The sequence below is a fragment of the Rhea americana genome, unplaced genomic scaffold, assembly GCF_003343005.1.
Source record: "Rhea americana isolate MKP2758 unplaced genomic scaffold, rheAme1 scaffold_228, whole genome shotgun sequence".
Classification (NCBI taxonomy): Eukaryota; Metazoa; Chordata; class Aves; order Rheiformes; family Rheidae; genus Rhea; species Rhea americana.
Window position 1 is genome coordinate 1,079,958 of NW_028186344.1, and position 21,536 is coordinate 1,101,493.

General features: G+C 37.8%; 1 protein-coding gene across 3 annotated transcripts in view; it reads right to left on the minus strand.

Moving 5' to 3' along the window:
• The window catches only part of LRP6 (LDL receptor related protein 6), a 127,668-nt gene that overhangs the window by 56,365 nt on the left and 49,767 nt on the right, over window positions 1-21,536 (minus strand). For all 3 annotated transcript variants that reach the window (XM_085305907.1, XM_085305905.1, XM_085305908.1), the window contains exons 3-5: window positions 20,589-20,786; window positions 6,518-6,714; window positions 5,655-5,786 (exon numbers count right to left, since the gene is read on the minus strand). In XM_085305907.1, coding sequence (XP_085162033.1) covers window positions 5,655-5,786; window positions 6,518-6,714; window positions 20,589-20,786 — 527 coding nt within the window. The remainder of the gene's footprint in view (window positions 1-5,654; window positions 5,787-6,517; window positions 6,715-20,588; window positions 20,787-21,536) is intronic.

Here is a 21,536-nt window from a genome sequence, read left to right on the forward strand (position 1 = left end):
GCAACAACTCAGCTGGCTCAAAAGATGCCAAAGGGGCATCAAGGCTGCAACCAGAGCTCTGACTTCGGTATGTACATGCAGACCTGTACTTGTTTTTCTCTAAATCCCTTAGACCGCAACTAAAAAAAAGGCAACGCACACTAGACACACTGATAAACAYACTGGGGACTTTGAGCAGAATTTACTGCCAACGCTGCTGTTACAGTGCCCACCGTGTTACATACGCTCGAGATCACTGTACCCAGCACAAGCAGGCCTGTGGGCAGGCATCACATGCAGACTCAACTACATTTGTTGACTACCATGCTGGGTTTGACAACACAGATTCTGCAGTGTGCCAGGGTGTGCACTCACACTGTTCAAATTACACTGCATCAAGTTTCCAAGAGGACATCTGCAAGCAGAGCAAACTACCTTGAAGACTGCCCAAAATTTAAAGTCAGATTCTTCTGCTTACCACCTTACTGATCTCCCACACAATCATAAAATAATCTTAGCAATCCATAACTAACTTAAGGAAAAAAAAAATCCAAAACTATTCAAATTGGGTGTCATGCTCAAGATTTCTTTTCTTTTTTTTTTTTTTTCCTTTTTTCTTTTTTCTTTTAAGTGCCTTAAGTCAGGGACTATTCAGGATATTTAGTAATTTTTCTAAAATCAAGTGATTTAAGATGCCTAAATATGGACTAAAGATTTACTCCAGGCTCTTATTTTTGAGAACTTTAGCCTACTTTTATTAAGCAGTTTGAAAGCTGGGATTACAAGCTCACGGATGGTGCATTACATTAGTCCTAGAACTAATACTTTCTCAAAAAGTCACTGTTAAAAATTATCATAATTTAAATCTGTAGGCTAGCTGAAGTCAGGGAAGAGGGGAAAAAAGGGGATGCAGAGTGGAAGCATGCAGATAAATACTATGACAAAGCTTCAAAGTCCTACGCCTGATGTCTTACTAACCTTTACAATGAATTGCATCTTGTCAATGACATAAGACATTTGGGTTTTTTTTGCCTCAATCATTTGTAAATTATTGACCTTTAAAACCACCAGTGGTTCCTGAGGCTGGTATTTCTTCACAGGTACATGTCTAGGAATTCATACATAAGAAATACTAGATGTTGGACATGTATAATTATTTCTCTGTGCCTGATAAACCAAGATTTATTAATAAAGTCCTCAGTAGAGTTACCACACATTTGACTAATAAACATTTCTTTATTAAATGTTTCTTCCCCGCTGTAGAGTCACTATTGTCCAGGAGCCCCTCGTGTTACAATTTGAAAAGGAGACTTTCGTCTAGAGGAGCTTGGCCTTAACACTACAAAAGCAAAAGAACAAATGCCTGAAATTAATCATATAGGTTTTCTCTCCTTTAAAAGAAATAGAAGAGATGGGTTATTTAACTAACATCTTGATCTGTGCAGTCAAATATGGATTCTAGCTATTCCAAGCAAAGCAGAAGGGTAAATTTCTCACTGGACAGCCCTATGTTGCAAAAGCAAGTGCCAATTTCTAGTGACTGTCCCCACATCTGGGAGGGAAATATAATGTGAGCATCAGTGAGCAATATAAAGATTCTTCCTCCTTGGAAATAAACAGAGCGGCCAAAACAAGGCTTACATGAAAGCTAAAAGCAATGTTTTTTCTTCATGAGGATACTGGTATTTCCTTGCTCGACTGAAGTCAGCATTGGTTTTCTCCATAAAAACTACAGATCTGAACTGACAATACCAAATGTAGAAAACAAAAAGGTAAATTCACTACAGGCAAAGACAGAAGCTGAGCATGTGAATGGGGAGATCTTCAAAAACTAATGAGAATTCAATTCCCAAGGCAAACCTGTAAAACACATCTAAATTTTGTTACAAAAAGGGCTACCAAGTTGGGCATCTAAATATAGCCCTAGCAAACTGAAAGGAACAGTGGTACCTATAATTCTAAAGAAAACGTCCTACAGGTAAGTGAGCTAAGCTACCAAGAACATGAGGGCAGTGTAGGTAAAAGCATACTGGTAGAACTGAGTTGCATGTTCTCAGACACAACTCTTAGCATTGGACATTATTGACTGAATTTGATGGCTATGCAAACTGATTATTCTGTCTCTCTTTTCTTTGAGGGATACGTATTTTTAAACTTTCACCTAGACACTGAAGGAGTTAAGTGTCTACTCCTAGCCACGTCTCAATAAAACAGCCATTTTGTTTTGTAAGAGGAATGGCACTCAAGAGCCAAGCAACCACCCAGTACTATCAGTTACTAGGAAAATAGCTAATTTGATTCCAAGTGATCTTTCTTTTCTGAAACATTGTGGAGATGCATTTATAAATGGAGAGTGGGGATTATTATTCCAAACTCTCATGAGAAATGGTAAAATTCCTCTAAGGTGCAATGAATTAAAAAAATAACAAAAAGAGAAGAAACCAACATGGGGGGAAAGAAAAGGGAAAAGATTTGCTATAAACCAAGATTATTCAAAAATGCTGCGTTGCCATGGAAACTGCTCCAGGAGGGTCAGCCAGCCTCACCTTTGGCTGCAAGGATCATCCGTCACTGCCAAGCCACTGCAAACACCACAAACACACACTCAAAATTTGCCCTTGCAAATTTTTCCCATCCATTCCAGTGCTCTCATCGGCACAGCAGGAAATAAARTTCTCCTCTCAGAGAGGCTTCTTTCGACATGAAACAACTCAGTTTAGGAACTGATCTTAGTCTACAGCTAGAAGACAAAACTGTCTGAAGAAAAGAAAGCCTTGGCCTTATTTTCACCTTTCTTTACGTGCAAGTTGTCCCCCTCTCCCCTCCCCCCCCCAAGAAAAGTCACATACGTGTTCTAGCTCCAACCTAGGACCCAGGTTTAATTATTCAGTGCTTCAATTGGAAGCGTTCTAAGTTTCCTATTTTCTGTTCTCAAGGTTCAGTCCTACTCCTGTACAGCAGATATAATTAACAGCAAGAAGGGAAAAAAAAGGGGGGCAGGAGAAAAAAAAAAAACAACCCAAGAAACCACAACCAGAAAGCCTCAAATTTCTGCCCTAAAAAAAGAGTGCACATTTACTTCACCAGTATCATTAAGAAACCCAAGGAAGGAAGTAGACACACAAACATGTACAGATTTACTGCTCAAAACCTGTTTCTCGACTAGCCTGGTTCTGACCAAGTGCCATTCGCGTCTCCTCCTTTCCTTCCCTTCCCCTGAATTAATAAATGTAGCCTTCCCAACTAGGAGAAATGAGAGCAAAATACAGACTTGAAGAGCTCTAGAAAGTCACAGGTCACTCGCAAAAGCCCTAAACCTATCATCTGTAACTCTCTTCAGTTTCAGGAGTGAAAGAGTCCAAAATATTTTATGATTTTGGGGTAAGCCTAGCTCTAAACACCGGAGCAAACTGAGCAGCCAGCAGGCTGACAGGAATCCCTCTGGCCTTTACACTCCTCCTGGGAATCAGCTCTGTGCAGGATTCGTGAAGTTAAGGGAAACCAATGGATCTCAAACATAGGTTGAGGAGTCGCTTGTTTGACTTGGTAATGTACTTGACTCTAAGGCCAATAAGCAGCAGTGTACAACATGCCTTGAGCTAAGTAAACACAGTTTCGATTTCCTCCCTTCCTGCCCTATATCTCTTCTTAAGAGAGGATGTGAACAGTATTTTAGAAAACACAGTGGCAGAATGGTTGGTAAAAACACAACATCATATCAACAAGACTATCATAAATAAATGGCCTTGTACTTTCCCCCCCCCCCATATGAATGGACAATATGCTTTAGTACCTCAGCAAATTGGTAAATAAAATTCCTGGTAAAACAGAAGCTATATTTTGTGAGCCATGTATACTTTACAGCTGCAGAACATTCAGTTTGGATCCTCATGTGTTCAAGGAGTAAGAGTAATAACTGCATATTCTGAAATGTTAGGAATGGCTGAAGAAATGAACTGATAATTTTGAATATCTCTGTACGAGGAGTTCAAGTCCTTTTATAAAGGTTTTTATTTTTGAAAGTCTAGACTAGTTCCTCAGGAGTCCACCCATCCATTTGACTTGGTAATCTATTTTGACACACTAAAAACACTACCAATATTTTTAGCACAGGGCAGTTTACCAGGGTGGTAGATTGCTTCTGTAAGGACACGGTGCTGGATCTCAGGAAGGAAGATGGCACATCTTGGATAGAAAGACCTGTTTCTTAAATCACAAGAGAGACAGCCATCTTGCTGGAAGATGCTAGCCTTTTTCCAGTCACCAGGAAGTCAAAAGGAAGCTATTTCTCTCTTTCCTGCTCGCTCTCTCCTCTGCTCTTGCTCRCTCTCTCCCCCAATCTCTCCTGCTCTCTGGCTTGTTCCAACTGTTGTCTTTTGTTGTTCAGCCTCTGCTTTTCTGCCTTTTTACCTTCATTTGGCTTGGTGACCAAGACTTCACTATGTGGGTTTTTCATGTAGTTCTACTTTTGGGAATATGCTTGTATTGGGTAACAATTGTTTAGCTATCTAGTTCCATAAAAGTTTATCCATGCCTGTCAAGTGTTGAGAAAAACACATAACTTGTGTCACATTCCAACAAAATACAACCAACCCAGAACACTATCATTAAAGCTTGTTCCTTGTACTGGCAGAAGTGGGAGAATAACATCTTGTGCAAGTATCAGTAGGTTCTTACAACAAACTTGAAAGGCTAATTTAAGAGCTGTTTTTGAGGTTTCTCATATAAGAGCAGCAATTTATTTTAATGAGGTTCACACAGACACACATTGCCACACAAAAATAATCAGCAGAAAGCATGAAATAGTGTGAAATTACAGAAAACACTGAACAGTAGCTGACAAGCTTAGAATTTTTAAAAAATATAAAATGAAAATTTAGCATAAAAATTATTCCTGCATATATTTTATTTACCTTATTTACAATTAATTCTGCTATATCTTACTGTTTCTTCCTCTGCTTTATCCTGTCATAGAGGAACATGGAGTAAATAAAAGATTATTTATGAGAGAGTTAATTTTCTCCCAATGTCTATTTTGATACTGTTTAATGTGTTATAGAAGCCACAGTAATGTCACAAGAAGGCCTATACTTGCAGAATGTAAGAATTTGAAATAAAACACATTAAAAACATAACAAGGCACTATAAGCAGTTTTTGGTGAGCATCAGCAGCCCTAAGTCTCAGTCATGTTTTGGGTTTTAAGGCTGAAAGACCTTCAGCACCTCTAAAAATATGCCATTCATTTCTATTTCTACATACAGATGTAGGTGCCTAATTTATGCATGTGTGTATGTGTATAAATGAACATCAAGTCTTAAAAATAAAATTGTTTTAATCATACAATCCTGTTAGCCAAAAACAAGTCCATGATCAATAATGTTAGAGATAAAGGAGGTAGGCATCATAAATGTTGGGCAAAAACTAGCAGGCAAGTAGTGACAACTGTAACCTAAATTTTGTGACTAGAGATAACCTACTCTTCGGCCATGACACTAAGTTTCTTCTTTGAAAAATAGAGGGCATTTTTTTCTACCACATCTGTACCACAAAAGCATACCTCATTTCACAATTTCATATCCTTAATGTGCATTATGCAGTGAAGCTGGAAGAACCCCTTTCCCTCCAAAAATTAATCTGTGCTTAATTTAAAAGGATTTTTAAAAACCAAGCCTACCATCTTCGCAGGTCTTTCCATTCTCAAGAAGTTTCACACCAGTGGGACATGCACACTGATAAGAGGGCTTGGTAGGAGACATCAAACACAAGTGGGAGCAGTCACCATTATTAATTCCACATGGGTTTGTAGCTGTTAAACATAAATCACACAGATTAATGCTTCTGATAACAAAAGACCTCATCTTATGTGTCAAGACACATATGGCTTTTGAGTGGTAGAACTGGTGGCAGCAATACAGATTAAAGAAGGAAATGATAAACATAGAATAAGTAAAAATTAATTCCAAGTGTTGAGTAGCAGGGTATTTATGGTACCAAAATGCTTGGATGTTCACTGTTTCCTTTCTTGGGGAAGGATAATTAGCTCTAAAGAAGAACCTTTTCTCATCTCCGCTCTTTTCAGTTTCACAAACTATTCAGCATGTTAGTGCTGAATGTATAGTAGGTTGTTTATATTAAAAAAAAAATGCAAACACAGTAAATTAACACAATGGTTAAGACAGTGGTAATTACACAGAACTAGTCTTGCTTAATACCATCTGCCACACTAACACTATTTCCATTCAAGAGCTAATTCTCAGAAAAATAAAAACATCAAGCTGCCTTCAAGCTGCAAATGAAGCAGAAAAACAAATACAATAGTATAAATGTGGCAGTCAGAAGAAAAGCAATTTTTTTTTGGACATTAAAACGCAGCGTAAAGAATATTTGGTTTCTCTTTGGGTCTTTTCCCAATCACTACGTTGGAAAAGTTGCACCATCATGAGAGTGAAGCCACTCACTACCATACAGAAGGATTAATTAAGACTTTAGCAAATCAATTCCAACTTGCACTTTAAAAAAGAAAGCAAGGCAGCTTACCATTTGGCTGCCTCTGCTGGCTGAAAGCATGGATATCCATGGGAGAGAAGATGTTGGAATGTATTTCACGCAGGTCCTCCCCAGTGTATTTGCTGCAGGCCAAGATCGAATGTGTGTTCCAGTCAGTCCAGTACAATGTGTCCCCGAACAGCGTCAAAGCAAAAGGATGTGGAAGGGAGCCTTTAACCACTGCTTGCCTAACAGGGTACAAGGAAAAAAAAGAGGAATATTTATGCACAATTCATGCTACAGTTTTACCTGAACATAGCCTTTGTGAAAAGCAGTTTTACAGAGCCACTATTGTTGACCAAGATTTCCTGTTTACTTACAGGAAACAAACCTAGTGCACTCAATCTGATGAACAACTGGAGGAGGTGGGGATTGGGGAGAAAATGAGACAGAAGTCCCATTTTCAGCCTGCCTACTGATGCTGGCAAATCCAAGAAATGCCAGCTAAAACTCTTACCCATGTCTGCAACTATTTGCTCAGACTCCTGTAACATTCAACAGCTGTGGGGCTCTGCATCATCATCACGTATAGGCAGGGAGAACAGCTGATTTTATGCGAGTCAGGTTGCTGCCTGCTGCTACACACTGTCCATAGCTTTCAGCCTCAACAGATTTCAAACTGAGACACTATTTGGTCAATCAGCAGCCCACTAATCTCTTCTAGTTTTCCTGTTTTGAACCAAAAGAAAAAAATCTTTAACAGCAAATAGTTTTAAAAGTAAAGAAATCCTTAAACTTACTTTACACAATTCATTATTACAATTATTATTAAGGATTTCCTTTTTAATTAAAAGCTGTGCCATTAAACAGACTTCTACTGATCATCTGCCACAGTAATGTTATCATTTCTGAGCAATCTGGGTCACCACCTGTTTCCAGGTTCATAAACAAAATTAGCATGTGTATCCATGTATTTTATGTATATACACACACACATGCTCATTAGCCATCACAAAAATGCAGCACAAACGTTGCTKAAGACAGTTTTTCCAGGTTCTTACAATGTAGAAACTAATTATTTATACCCAGGTTCCTCAGAACTAGAATTAAGCAGCTCAATCCTTATGGCTATTTTATTTAAAATTCTAGATGGTAGGRACCCTGGAGGTCATCTGGTCCTATATCCTGCTCCAAACTGGGCCACATAAGCACCATTTTCACAAGTGATTCTCTCTACCTCTCCTCTCTCTCAATTGTGCAAGTGCATAAGTGTTCATGCTTGCAGACGCATACACACAAGCTCCCAATGAACACTACAGATACCCATCCTACTCCCTAGGCAAAAGCATAAGGGCTTCACACATAGCTCCACTTCAAGTATACGATGATTGCCAGCCTCCCAACTTTCTTCTTGCAGCAGAAAGAGTCAGTATCCATATATTTATGGATAAAATACCCACACGCTATTTGCATCACTTTTGCAAGAAAGTCAGCAGTGAATTGGTTTAGTAGGGCACAAAAATACTCTTGCTTTCCTAATGAATGTTAAAATAAAACACAGGAGTATATTAAAGCAAGGAACCTGAAGGTATATTTTACAAATGACTGAGTACAAAGAAGCTACAGTCATTACCTATCTTTTAACCTAGCTTCTGGAAAAAGATGCATTATCTTTAAAGTTTCTATTTTTTCTATTCCTGAGAAATACACATACATTCCTTTAGCTGTCACTCTAATGTTCCAGTTCTAGACCAAACAAAAACTTCTATTAGTGCATTAGGAAGAGTGTTGCCAGCAGGTCCTGCCCTTCTACTCAGCCCTGGTAAGGCCTCGAGTACTGCATCCAGTTCCGGGCTCCCCAGTACAAGAGAGACATGGAGCCCACTGGAGAGAGTCCAGTGTAGGGCTACAAAGATGATCAGAGGAGTGGAGCATCTGCCCTATGAGAAATGGCTATGAGAGGTGGGCCTGTTCAGCCTGGGGAAGATAAGACTGAGAGGGGATCTTATTGATAAGTATATGAAGGGAGGGTGTCAAGGAGATGGGGCTCAACTCTTTTCAGTAGTGCCATGCAACAGTACAAGAGGCAACGGGCACAAACAGAAACACACGCAGTTCCACCTGAATATGTTGAGGAATTTCTTTCCTGCAAGAGTGACAGAGCCCTGGACCAGGTTGCCCCGGAGAGGTGGTGGAGTCTCCTTCTCTGGAGGTATTCAAAACCCACCTGGATGCAATCCTGTCTAATGTGCCCTAGGTGACTCTGCTTGAGCAGGGAGTTTGGACTAGATGATCTCCAGAGGTCCCTTCCAACCTTACTGACTCTGTGATTATATGATTCTTGATATTTTGCACTAAAAACTGTGACATGTTATCTTTTCCTTCTTATTTGTCTGCAGTCAGTTATGTATTTACTTCTAATTAAGTGCATAATCTGAGAATCTTACAAGAGTTTTACAGCTGAAAACTACCAACCAAAAAGTGATGCCAAAACACCACAACATGCTACTCAGTATAAAGAAATACTTATTCTGAAAAAATTGTACAAATTCCATTCCTAAAGCCTAAATTCTTTCAAAAAAATAATAATCTTATTTTACAGCAGGACTTGTGATGGTCTGAGCACTTTGTTATATGGAATATAAGCAATAAAATACAAAGCTGTCATGTGAACAAACCCTCACCAAAGAGAACAAGTTCAAAATCAAGTGACTGTGCCGATACATAATTTTTCTGAAGCATTCTTACTACTACATTTTGAAAACAGTTAAGCTATTTTTTAAATGCAATTAGTGCCCATAAGCTCCTAGTGAGAATAAGCCTTCAAACCCAGCAGACAGTGCTAGATATGCCTGACTTTTGGAAGCCATCTATTCCTATAACAATGCATAAACTGAACTGTGACCCTTACTGAAATAAGCCCTCATCAGGTGAGGTTCAGCAGTATGAGGGAGCTACTTCATTTGACTGCACGATCAGTCTTAAAGCAAATACTCTTAAACTTATGTAATTTTCTTAGTAGATATGACTGTCATACAAAAATGGCTTTTGGCCCAAACATACTGGTACATATTCCTTGTATTTTACTAGTACAAGTAATATTAGAACTATATAATTCACAGACACTATTCTCCAGCAAGCAATTACAAGGTAATAGCTCACTTCAAATCAGCAGAATCAGAGGGTCTGTTTTCTCTTCTGAACATGTTCCCTGGGCTGCGCTAGCAGCTTTGCTGAAAAGCAGATGCACAATTTGTGTCAGTGCCAAAGCACTGGCTGAACTGCCCTAAACAAGCCTTCCTGGGGCTGACTGCTCCACGGTAATGAGGCGGAGGAGGGGGAAAGGCTGGTGAGACAAGGGGTAAAAAACAGGAAAAGGAAGAGTAAGGAATAGTATTCCTATGGCTAGTGAAGAGCAACTGTTTTCAACAAGACCTGCTTTAAGAGCTGGAGAGCTTGGGCTTTGGAGGGTGAGAAGAGGTAAAATGACTTCTGTCCTAAATGGTTATTTATTAAACATACCTTGATGAATGAATAGGAAAAGAATGCCATAGATAGTGTTTAACCACTGTATGGGGCTGACAGAAGTACATGCTTCCCATACACAGCATGCTTCACCACCGAAACATGCACTCACCTGTGGTCAAAGAGCAGCCATGGTTCCAGGTTTTTGGCCTTACTAGTAAAAACTTCCATCAAGGGCAGCAGTTAGGGTGCTGCAGGTGTGATTGGATTGAAAAGACCTGAGAATTGCTTGTGGGTATCTCTTTCCAGCCTTCCTATTATTAGYCCCAGGTTTGATGTGATAAGTAAACAACAGCAAGAAGCACTACATCCTACCAGCCTACACTAACTTCTCAGTCCCTTCAAATGCTATATTCAAACTATTAGTGTCATTAAAAAGAGACACCAGCAATGATGAGAAAGTGAGAGGCGAGGAAGAGTAATGTTATTAGTTTAGTAAACATCTCTGACTTCAACAGCATGCAAATTGGCTACACATTAGATGGCAATAAACACACAATAACCTTAATCTTTCCTGTGCTGGCATATAATTAAACAAATTTGCCTTAAAATTCTTGATTGTGATTGACATTCAGAATGTCACAACCTTTACTCTGTTTAGTTGGCTGGGAAGGAAAAGTAGAATGGGACAACAGATAGAAACGTGGGAAGGGGAGAGAGAAAAAGAGAAAAAAACAAGAATTCCTACTGAAATTAAATTCCATTTGTGCTGTATATCATGATTTCCTAAACGCAACTATTTATAGTATCATCATGGTAATCAGAGATGCAATTACAATAAAAAAAAATATTAGTCAAATGCTTTTCTATAGCCTGAAGAAAATGTTGATCCAATTTAAATATGTTCACCTTTTGTTCTACTCTTTTCCTGCTAGAAAGGCCTGTGAAATACTTCGTGAAGATAACAAAAAAGAAAATAGATAATAAACAAATCAAAACAGACATAATAAGATGGGCTCCTGAACTAAGACAGAATAAAACTCATAGACTACCTAACCATTTTTATATTAATAATAACAAGAAAAGCTTCTGCTTCAGAATAACGTATATTTCAGACAAAGACAAAACTAACTTGAAATAAAAATTAACAGCAAAATGACAGAAAAGGTCAACTTTAAATCCCTRTCTTTTATAACCACTGGAATTTCTTCCATTTGCCCTTTTTTGCAAGTAACAGAAGAATTCAAATCCAAAGTTAGATTATAGCTATGAAATATAATAACTGTTCATATTAAAAGGAGGCCACCAAAATTAAGATATAAAAATAATTAAAAATAATATCAAGATTAAGATTTTTTCCTAGAACTTAAACAGAAAAATGTTTTATACCCAAGAACAGAGCATAAAACAAAAAGTAATTATAGATGCCATATCCCTCCATGAAAACAAATAAAAATTTTGCATTTAACAAATCCCTTCTATTATGGCTACATGATGATTACCTGATTTCAAGACCTGATCAGAATAGCTGCAGAACACCTGGAGTGCTTCAGACATCCTGGCCTGTACGTCTCTAATCCATTAACATTCCAGCTTCACATTAGCAACACTTATTTCTATCTCTGTTATAATATGAGTATATAGACATAATATTCAGAATGAATGTTACACTGAAGCAACCGCCAGCTGAAATAACATTTTGYTTCAATGCTGTTATCCATTCAATCCAAAATACAATGAAACTGTTTCCAACTCAACAGAAAGAGAAGAGGAAAAAATATCCACATCTAAGACCATGAATCATAAATTCTGCACAAAGGAGGTCAAAAAGGAGATAACCAGAGCCCAGAATCTAATGCTGTATACAAAAAAAATCAATAATTATTTAAGCCTTATTCACTCTGTCTTTATCAGTAGATGCGGTATACAAACAGAAGTTACACACAGCCCTTATCTGCCATTCCCTCCATTTTACCCTTGAGGTTGCCCAGCGCTGTGAAAGAATTTACACATTTATGTTTGAATTCATATCTCCAGTGTCCCTCTGGAGGATCCCATACCTAGCACCATCTCTTAGACTATTAGATAGGGGCAAACCTATTATTGTCTTTGCTACCCAATTTCAAACACAAGATGTCAAAGAATAAGGTGGTTCATCTTACTGCTATGTTCTCAATGTTAAAGAATGAGTATAAAAGAYAGACTTGTATTATATCTTTCTCTCAGGCCTCAAAACCCAGCTCACTCARAACGAGCAGGGTTAGTAATGACATACGAGACTGCTCACATGCATGGTTTAGTTATCAGGCCTGAGGACAGCAGTGCCTGGGAAGAGAGATGATGATGAGTAGCTGTGGGCAGGCTTGGGGCAGTCATCTTATCCATCTGTGAGGCAAGGGYTGTAATGGGATGTATGGCCACAGCCTGAGTCAGGGAAGCACAGCCACCACGTTACACAGGTTGTTCAGAAAGCACAAGCATGCCGGCTGTTTGCTTGAGCAAAGAGATGGCTTAAACACAGATAGCTAATCCAGCTCTCTAATAGTAAGGTACACTGAAACAACTGCAAGGAAAATATAAGTAAATGTACATACAAAATACACACACTTTAACCATATTGGACATTGCACTCTTAGCAGAGCATTTATTACCCAAAGGTCTCTGTTTCAGTAATCTGAAGAATGAAACTGAGTATCTGGCTATCACAGATGTTTGATCTGGGAAAAAAAGGAGGAGTGACTATTTTTAATTTAGGTATACTTCTATCTTCTTTTGTAAATAGTTTGGAACAGAATCATTATAACTGAAAAAAAAAAGTAATTTACTTGTTAAGTATATTATACAATTGCTATAATGAACAACTGAAGATTAGAGTTTTAAGAAGCAAAGAACTGGTACAGGAGCAAAAAACGGGGTGGACATTTGAGTGTTCATTTGTAGTTTATACTAAATATGATGTGCCAATGATGCTAGAATGAGCAGACACAGTGTCTATACTATTTGTTCTGAAAAAAGAAGTGTGTGACATCACCCTTCTCAGATGCATATTCTTATACCAACTTCATTCAGGCAGGATAATGCCCTTGCTCAGGTATTAGATTTCTAATAATGGGGAAAAATGTTCTGACAACTTCTTTCCCAGGGGGCACTTCAATGTAACCAGATTTACACCCTTCTTAGTATCTGTCCTTGCTTTTTGTATTCCTGTCAAGAGGGAAACCTATACTGATTTGACCAAAGTAATATTGGCATTGTAGCTACGAACAAACATAAGCAGCAGAAACTTKCTTTGCTGTTATACTCCTAAATTCCAGCTACTACAAGTGCAGTAAGGCACTGCAGTAAAGCACAGTATTATCCCTTAATGAGCATTTTCGTATATACTGGCAGGTAAAATTTACCACACTGATCACCAATGAAAACACAGCATTCACAACTAGAAATTCATACCATCTACAGGTAAAGGCTTTGTGATTAGCCTAGATATTGCTGAAGAAAGTATTTAAGGGATGCTCATATCTGCATTTGCTGTGTTTTATTTTACTTCTTATCATATACTGGATTTACTTTCAGCTAAAATACTTGTGAGCTGAATTTTTTTCAGACTTTTTTTTTTCTTATAGTGAGGGAAAAAAAAGCATACAGAATGCCATTTTTAAACCTACCTTTCTTGATGAACACAGATAAATGAAAAGGCCCATACTCTACACCATCCTTTTTGTGCCTATTTTATATTAAAGAAAGCATACAGCAGAGACAGGTTTGCATGATGCAAATTATAATGCCTTATAGAAAATGTTTCTCTCCATTAACAGATTACTTAAAATGCCAGCACATTCAGAAACAGCAAGAATTATACAACCATGACCTTTGACATTTGGAGATACTAGCAAGCGGCTGAAGCACTTTCAGTATGAACCATGTGTAACACCAAATGAAGAGAGACTACCAGACAACTGTGTATGCCCATCCCACCCCACAGGTGCCCCAGGCAGGGCAGGGAGCTCCAATACCCTTGCAACTTACACAGTCTTCCACCAATCTAACACAGGCATTTGCAAGACAAGCTGAGAAAACTCAGCTGAATTTTCACCATAAATGCTTGTACAAATATTCCTAGCAGACTAGAAACATAGTTTTAGTTACCTGAAAAAGTAAACAAGAAACACTGTGTGGGATATTACACTCTATTTTAAAACTCAAATATTTTCTTTTTTGCCACTTTAAGCCACAATTACTACGAGTTTCCAGAAAATACCTGTAGCAAACAACAGGTTCGGCAACAACATTTCAAATTCCAGCTTTGCTGAAAGTTTGAAAAAAAATCAGGGGGTAAAACAGTGGTTGAGAAAAGAAGTTATTCTGTATGTCATCTTTCAGTCAAACCACCTTCATGATACATCAAATAGCTGAAAGGCCTCTGGCAAGGAGGGGAGGAGATTGGCAAGAAAAAGGGATGAGATGGAGTTTAGGAGGAGGGGCATGGACTGTGGAGTGCTTCATGTATGTGCTTCATCACCTGGAGCCGATTCTCCTTTGCTTTCAGCAGGGCCATGCTCCTGAACTAATTTATACCATTTCAGTTCCTGGAAGCAGCATCAATGAGCTGCTATTATGTTGCTCCACCTGGGCTAATCATTCTGCACTACATATTTCCCTCTTAATAGAAGCATACAAACAGGCAAAGACCTGTGACTTGGCGGATCTAGTTATACACCGTGTATGTGCACCTATCTGTGCGTGCACATGCTCTCAAATACAGATGTTTTGAAGCTGCACCTTTCCAGCATCTTATTTCAGAAGTGCCTTGTGGAAGAACCCTGAAATTCACCCCAGCACTGTGTCCAAACAATTTAATTAATTCTACTTGTGCAGGCTTCTCTAGCAGTTTTAATTAGGGCACTACTCCTCTTCTAATTATGCTGCAGTGTTTTAGTAAGGTATTACAACAGATAGACTTTTTACCCTAGACTGATTCCTCTTCAGTGGTTGAAGAAACTAAACATTTTTACCTCATAGAGCTATATGCAAATGTATACGGAGAACACTACCATGTCTTTGTACATATTGTTTAAGTCATACACAAATAATGAAAAGGAAATGTTCTTCTAAATGTAGAGACATAATATTTTTAGCTTTTCATCCAATCTGCAACTATTCATCTGGCAGACAGATCGACGTTTGAAAATAGGAAAGCAAAGCTTGAGTGCAAACTTAAGATATTCATCTCTTTGCTAGCACTCACCTAGCTTTCTGACAGTTCCTAAAACTATGTTTTCATACAGTGGCCTCAAAACCCTCCTCATTAGCACCAACACTTCCTGGGGGACCTTGTAAGTGCATTTCCCTTCAGCCAGTAACGTGTTAACTTACTAATTAGAACTGCTGCTGCAGGGTAAAGGAAGAGAAAATTAATTCAAGAGCTGCTTTAGCAGACCAACCTATCTCGGGTACTCTACTCACAGGAGAGCTGTCTGCAGTTCAGTTTTGTTTAATTAGTCCCACAAAAAGCAACTGTTCGCTCTGATAAGAGCAGGGCAAGAGCTGGAGGGAAAAAAAAAAAAAAAAAAAAAAAAACTTCTCTTCTTCTATGCACCAATTTATTTTTCTCAGTATTATTTTCTGACATGAAAAACTGTTCATTCCTTTCTCTCTCTGGCAAACCAAGGGCACTAGTTATCGACTTCTGCACTCTTCCTCTTTATTCTAATGAGCCCACTGCTGTGAAGTCACTTGGGCTAGTAAGTCCCAGGGTTGGCAGGTAAATATATGTGATCACTGTAAAATTTGCTGTACAGATTTTCTCATGGATTTATTACTCTTCCACATTCTCAGTGAGTGCTTCTCACCATTAACTAGTTATATCTCAATATATGAGGATGAGAAGCTCTGCCAACGTAGCTGTCGTGGTGCTAACTAATTTTGGCAGAGGCTCACAGACCCTAAAGGGCACTTATCTAGCTCCTTCTACCTTGAGATGTGACAAAAAAAAATCAAGACGTCTTTTGTTTCCCCCCCTGCACATCCCTCCTACTTGCCTACTTTACTCTTCCATTCTCCTAAYCCATTTGAGCAGGAACCCAAGCATCCATGCATATACATGACCTTGTCTAACAAATAAATCTTTCTTTTCATTACTGTGTGGTAACACGTGTAGACATGATAGTCTGACTAGATGAATAAATAAGAAATTATTTCTTACATATATAAAAATATCAATAATTTTCCCTTTCAGTCATTCCAAATATTCAGCTTTGTCTGAAACATTATAATTCAAAATTTATCCATCAATGAAACTAAAATCTTTACCTGTTTAACCTACATTTCTCACCATTCAAAATGTTTTTTGAGGCTGTTTAATTTTTTTTCATATAAAGATGTTAGTTGCTTCTAACAAGTGCTTAYTTTCCCCATTGTTATGAAAAGTCTTACATCATGCTTCTTTACACAACACATTTACAATTGCATTTTGCTGTCATAGACTGTGTTTTCCACCTCACATTATGTAACACACACACACACACAGATCAAATCTTTACTCATCTGCTTGATCTAGGAAGCTGTATTTTTATGAAGCTATATCTCTTAATAAAACATTTGCCTATTCCAGTTCTTCAGTGGCTCTAGGTTCCAGATACACATTTTTTCCCTTGTCCAGAGCAAGCAAGGCAGCAGAAAAACTAGCAGCACTTCACAACGATCACAAAAATTGTTTAATCAGGAGTAATTTAGATAGCAACAGCAACAAAAACCTTCATTTTTTAAATATTAAATGATTAGGAGAGAGTCTAAATAGCAAGGTCAGATCACTAGAACTAGCACCTTATAAATAAGCCAAAAAGACTAAGTTAGATGACAGTCGATGATACAATTCTTGTCATCATCCATTCCTCTATTTAGAATCATTTTCGATAAGAATCAAGAAAGGTGGTCCTTGTAAGAGGGCATTTTAAAAGGTGCATTTTAAAAGTAAGTGGTGAAAAAAAATGGCCTCATCGGATTTTATTGCATATCCCCACAGAAGCAAGACTAGCAGACTGCGCTGTGTCTGCTAAGCATCCATCTCCTCCACCTCCATACCCAATGCATTCTGAATCTCTTGTCCAATCACTCCAGAAGTCAGAGCTCACAAAAGATATTCAACTGGTGTGAGGTGTTCTTAACAAATGTTAAGTTGTTCTTAACAGTCCTGTGTAGACATAAGGGATCCTGTTAGCATTGTGCGCCATGGGAAGGACCAGCTGCAATAGGCCCATTCTAGAAAACAAGTGGCAAAAGAAACAAAGGTGGAGAGTGAAAACGGACAGGAGCTAAAGATAACGCTGTGAAGGACTATGTGGAGGCAGGGGCGAGAAGGAGAGGCTTTGCTTTCGTGTGTTTCCAGAGCAATCCGTTAAGTCTTTTTTTTGCGGTGGTGGTGGTCATGGGGATGACTAAGAAAAGAACAATTTTGTTTGTTTTGTTTTTTTAATTACTTAAAAGGAAGTCCTCAAGGGTTTCTGTTTTGTCTGCAGAAGTTTTCTGGTCATTTTTCATGTTAGAAAATCAGCTATGGACAACAGATTAATAAAATAGTGAATTAAGAGCCAAAATATAGAAAGCTAGACAAATTACTGTGGTTGTATTATATCAGATGGAGAAAGGTGAATTTTTGTTGAATAACTGACAGAAAATATATAACAAAAAGAATCACTTTAGACAGTCTTAGAAGATCTCTTTTCCCTAAGACAGACAGAGGCTGAGAGATCATAGCAGAGAAAAAGAATAATAGTAATAAAACAAAGCCTATTGTAGAACAGCTTAACTTCTCCTGCAAGTCTTTCCTTTTTTCCCATGATGTAATTGTGAAGAATAAAAAACAAAACAAAAATGCCTGGATACAGATGTTGACTCTTTTCTGAATCTTCTGAACTTTCTCACATGCCTAGGGACAAACAGGTGCTCTTGGAAGTGCTGTGCACTTCAGAGTGCTTAAGGGAAGCCACATGCACTTTCCCCTCTAAAGACCATTTCCCCTTTCTCCCTCTTAAATGGTAACATATTGCCAAAATTGCATGAAATATTTCTGAAAATTTTCAATATTATTTTTAAAAAGTGCTCCTTCTGAGGATTAGACTGATTTTTTTTTTGTTTGTTTTTAACAAATATGTAGAAGTTGGTACACCTAAAATCTAAATCACTTGTCTCTGCAGTCTTTAATACAGGTTTTTTCACCAATTCCACAGAATTTACTCTCTGGAATAAGGTAACTGATGTGACTCAGATGACCTCACTTCTGTGCCACAAGACACAACTGCTACACAGAAAGCTCAACTCCCTGTAGAGACAGGACTGCTCAGTCCCTTGCACCAAGAAAAAAAGCATACCTTGACAGCCCAATTTCTAGAATGAATCACTTCAAGGTTAGCCAAAGGCATAGGAAGGAACAGACATGCTTAAAATAAAAACAAAATATCGAAGCCAAAAGTATTTACACTGTTTCACAGCAGACCATCAGTAAGGGAAAGGCTTGTTTTGTCTGCAGCAAGAGATGACTGAAAACGCAGTAGTGACTGCAAGAAATATTGAGATACCTATGGAGACAGAAAAAATGGAGACGCTAGATAAGACAGAGAGATTTGTGCTCTGTGGGAAGAAGGTAAATATAGATTCGACTGGTGATATCATTAATTTTGATCAGAGGGCATTTTCCAAACAACTAACACTTCAAAAATCACTGCTCTGTCATGCATCATTTTCTAGTGCAATCCAAACTAGTACAATTTTGTGCAGAGCCTAATACACACTCCTTGCCTATAAGCACATCAACCAGATTGCAGCAGTGTATCTCTAGAATAATATGTTCCTTTCCCTCTCACATAAATACAAGGGCATAAAAAGGTAATCCAAAAATAAAAAACAAACCACCTAATTATCCTGTTGGACAAATGCATAATGTGAGTTTTAGGCATAATCATATCGGCAGTCATTTTGGAGTTGTATTTTTTTGTTATTACTGCTATTTGGAAGGTGGGGTTTTGGTTTTGTTCAGTTTTTTTACTCCTACATCAACTGTGAGCACTTCATATTTGTGCAAGAAACTCACATTTGCACTACAGTTTTTCAGGTCACAAGCTGTCACTTTGAGCCCTATGCGTAACCAGTTTCAGAAAATATGTTTTTCTTTAACTTCAGTTAGGTATTTGGTTTCATGATACCTCCATTCTTATCAAAGGAGATACATGACAACATTTTTAACTGGGACACCCTAAAATCTCCTTCTCTTTTTACTAGAACTGATTTAAAAATAAATAAATAAAGACTGAAGTCACTGTGCATGACAATTTCTATCCTTTTCTTTCCATTACTTGAAAACTTATGGGATGGTCTTCCATTTTAAATAATTCTTTTTGGGTGCTATTAAAGGTTTTCTTTCCTGTAAAAGACAAACAAATCAATGGCTACTTCAAAATATATATCCTTATCTCACATCTTGAATTAATAAAGCTAGTTTATTAATATCCCAATATTTATATCCCAACACACATATCTAAAACACATATTACACCCATCTCCTGCTACCTTCTCTAAACAAATACCATTGCAAAAATACTGCACAGATCAACAAAACTTTCACTCTGTTAGCAGGCAACATTTAGGAAGAATGTGACATAGCCTTTCAAGACAGCGTTGCAAGAAACCATGGAGCATAAAAGAATTATCACATGAAGATAGTGAACGTGTTTTTTGAACATGCTGGCTATGCTCCTGCCCACAAGTCAACAGAAAACACCTATCTCATCAGTGGAGTTTTCTCTAAAGAGACCACTTCTTTATGAGAGATTAAGGATTGTGAAGAAAGAAGGGACAAGTCACTAAGATGCTGGAACAAAAGGTGTAAGAAAAGATATTCCATGCCTAGATAAACTAGTTAAAGCATCACGAAAACAGGCAAAGGAAAGCTTTAAAAATTGAGCWTATTTCCATATGATATCTTAGGCACAAGGTAACTGATTCATTTGTATGTGCAAACAGTCAAAACCATCTCATTTAGTGAAGAGTAAGGTCATCCTCCAAAGTAAGGATAAATGTGTGTATGCAAAATACCAGTCATATCCTTAATTAATAGGTGGATATAGCTAGACCAAAAATGATTACATCCTCACTATAAAGCCGTTAGAGGAAAACTCATTTTAGCATACTTCTCTGTAAAGACTGTTTTCCATTAAATCCCAACCCCCAACAATTAATGAAATTGGAAAAAGTAGTACGTGATAGTTTACTTTTTCAGATTACTTCCTTCGTTTCTGAATATCACAGCAATACAGCATGGAAGACCTATTGAAAAGAGAAAAATCTGCTATGTAGTCTTACACAATTAAGAACAGAATTCAGGGATCCCTTTAAGAAATAAGTTCTGACCAAAAAAAAAAAAAAAAAAAAAAAAAAAAAAAAAAAAACCCTTAAGTTACAGAATTTCCAAAGGAGAAACACACACTCAACTTCACAGTGTTGGAAAGGGGAGGATGAGGAAGGATGTAAGTGTCTGATAGCACTAGTTCACTAAACATTTTACAAGTGCTAACACGACAAACTTGCTGCAACAGACCTCCTGATGTGGCTTAAACAACATCTAAGAAAAGCACTGAATTTCACAGATCAGATAAAAACTTCTTACCGATGACTTCCATCCAGATTTGATTTGTGGATGAAATTCAGTTTAGCATCTGCCCAATAAAGTTTCTGCTCTTCATAATCCAATGTCAGTCCGTTTGGCCAATAAATATCTGTGTTGACTATAATGGAGCGGCTCGAACCATCCATCCCAGCACGTTCTATCTTTGGCACTTCTCCCCAGTCTGTCCAATACATGAACCTATAATTATTAAAAACAAATGCAAAAACAAAGCAATTACATATAAATTCAAAATTAGATTACTGGATACATCTTTCAGTAAGGGCAAAAACTGCTTTTATTCTTATGAGGCACTGCCTCTGGAGCTATATTGTACCATGCCTGTTCTGTGAAACACAACAAAACATTCACTCTACAAAAATCTGAAGAAAAACAATTTCTAAGACAAAAATCCACAGTACAATTTGATGCTGTGCTTCCAGATGTGTCTTGCCTTAGGTCAACTGAGAAAGTTGGCAATATCCAACTTATCCTGTCAATAACCTTCTCAGAATTAAAAATTAAACAGAGAAGATGGATATTATAGACTATTTCTTGTATAGACACTTCTCGTGTCTTTCCCCCCCCCACCCCAAACTCACAGAAATGCAACCAGTCAATGTGTTTATAAGCACAGTTTTCACCCACTGACCAGGGAAAACATCAGGTATAATCTTCTAAGACTAGGGAAACAAGTTTTAAAACATGTTGGCATATATATGAGTGCATTTTAAAATARTATTTAGCAAGTAATGGGAGAGATACATTGCATTTAAGACTGAGATCAAAGCAGGGAAACCACTGCACTATGGCTGGAGATGAGCAGAGAAAAGAATATTTGTCCTTCTTCTGGTAGGTGGTAGAAAATTGATTTACTTTTCTGGGTTGTTAACAGAAGGCAGAACTAGACAAGAATTATATATAATGTAAATATATGAGGCAAAGTGTTTC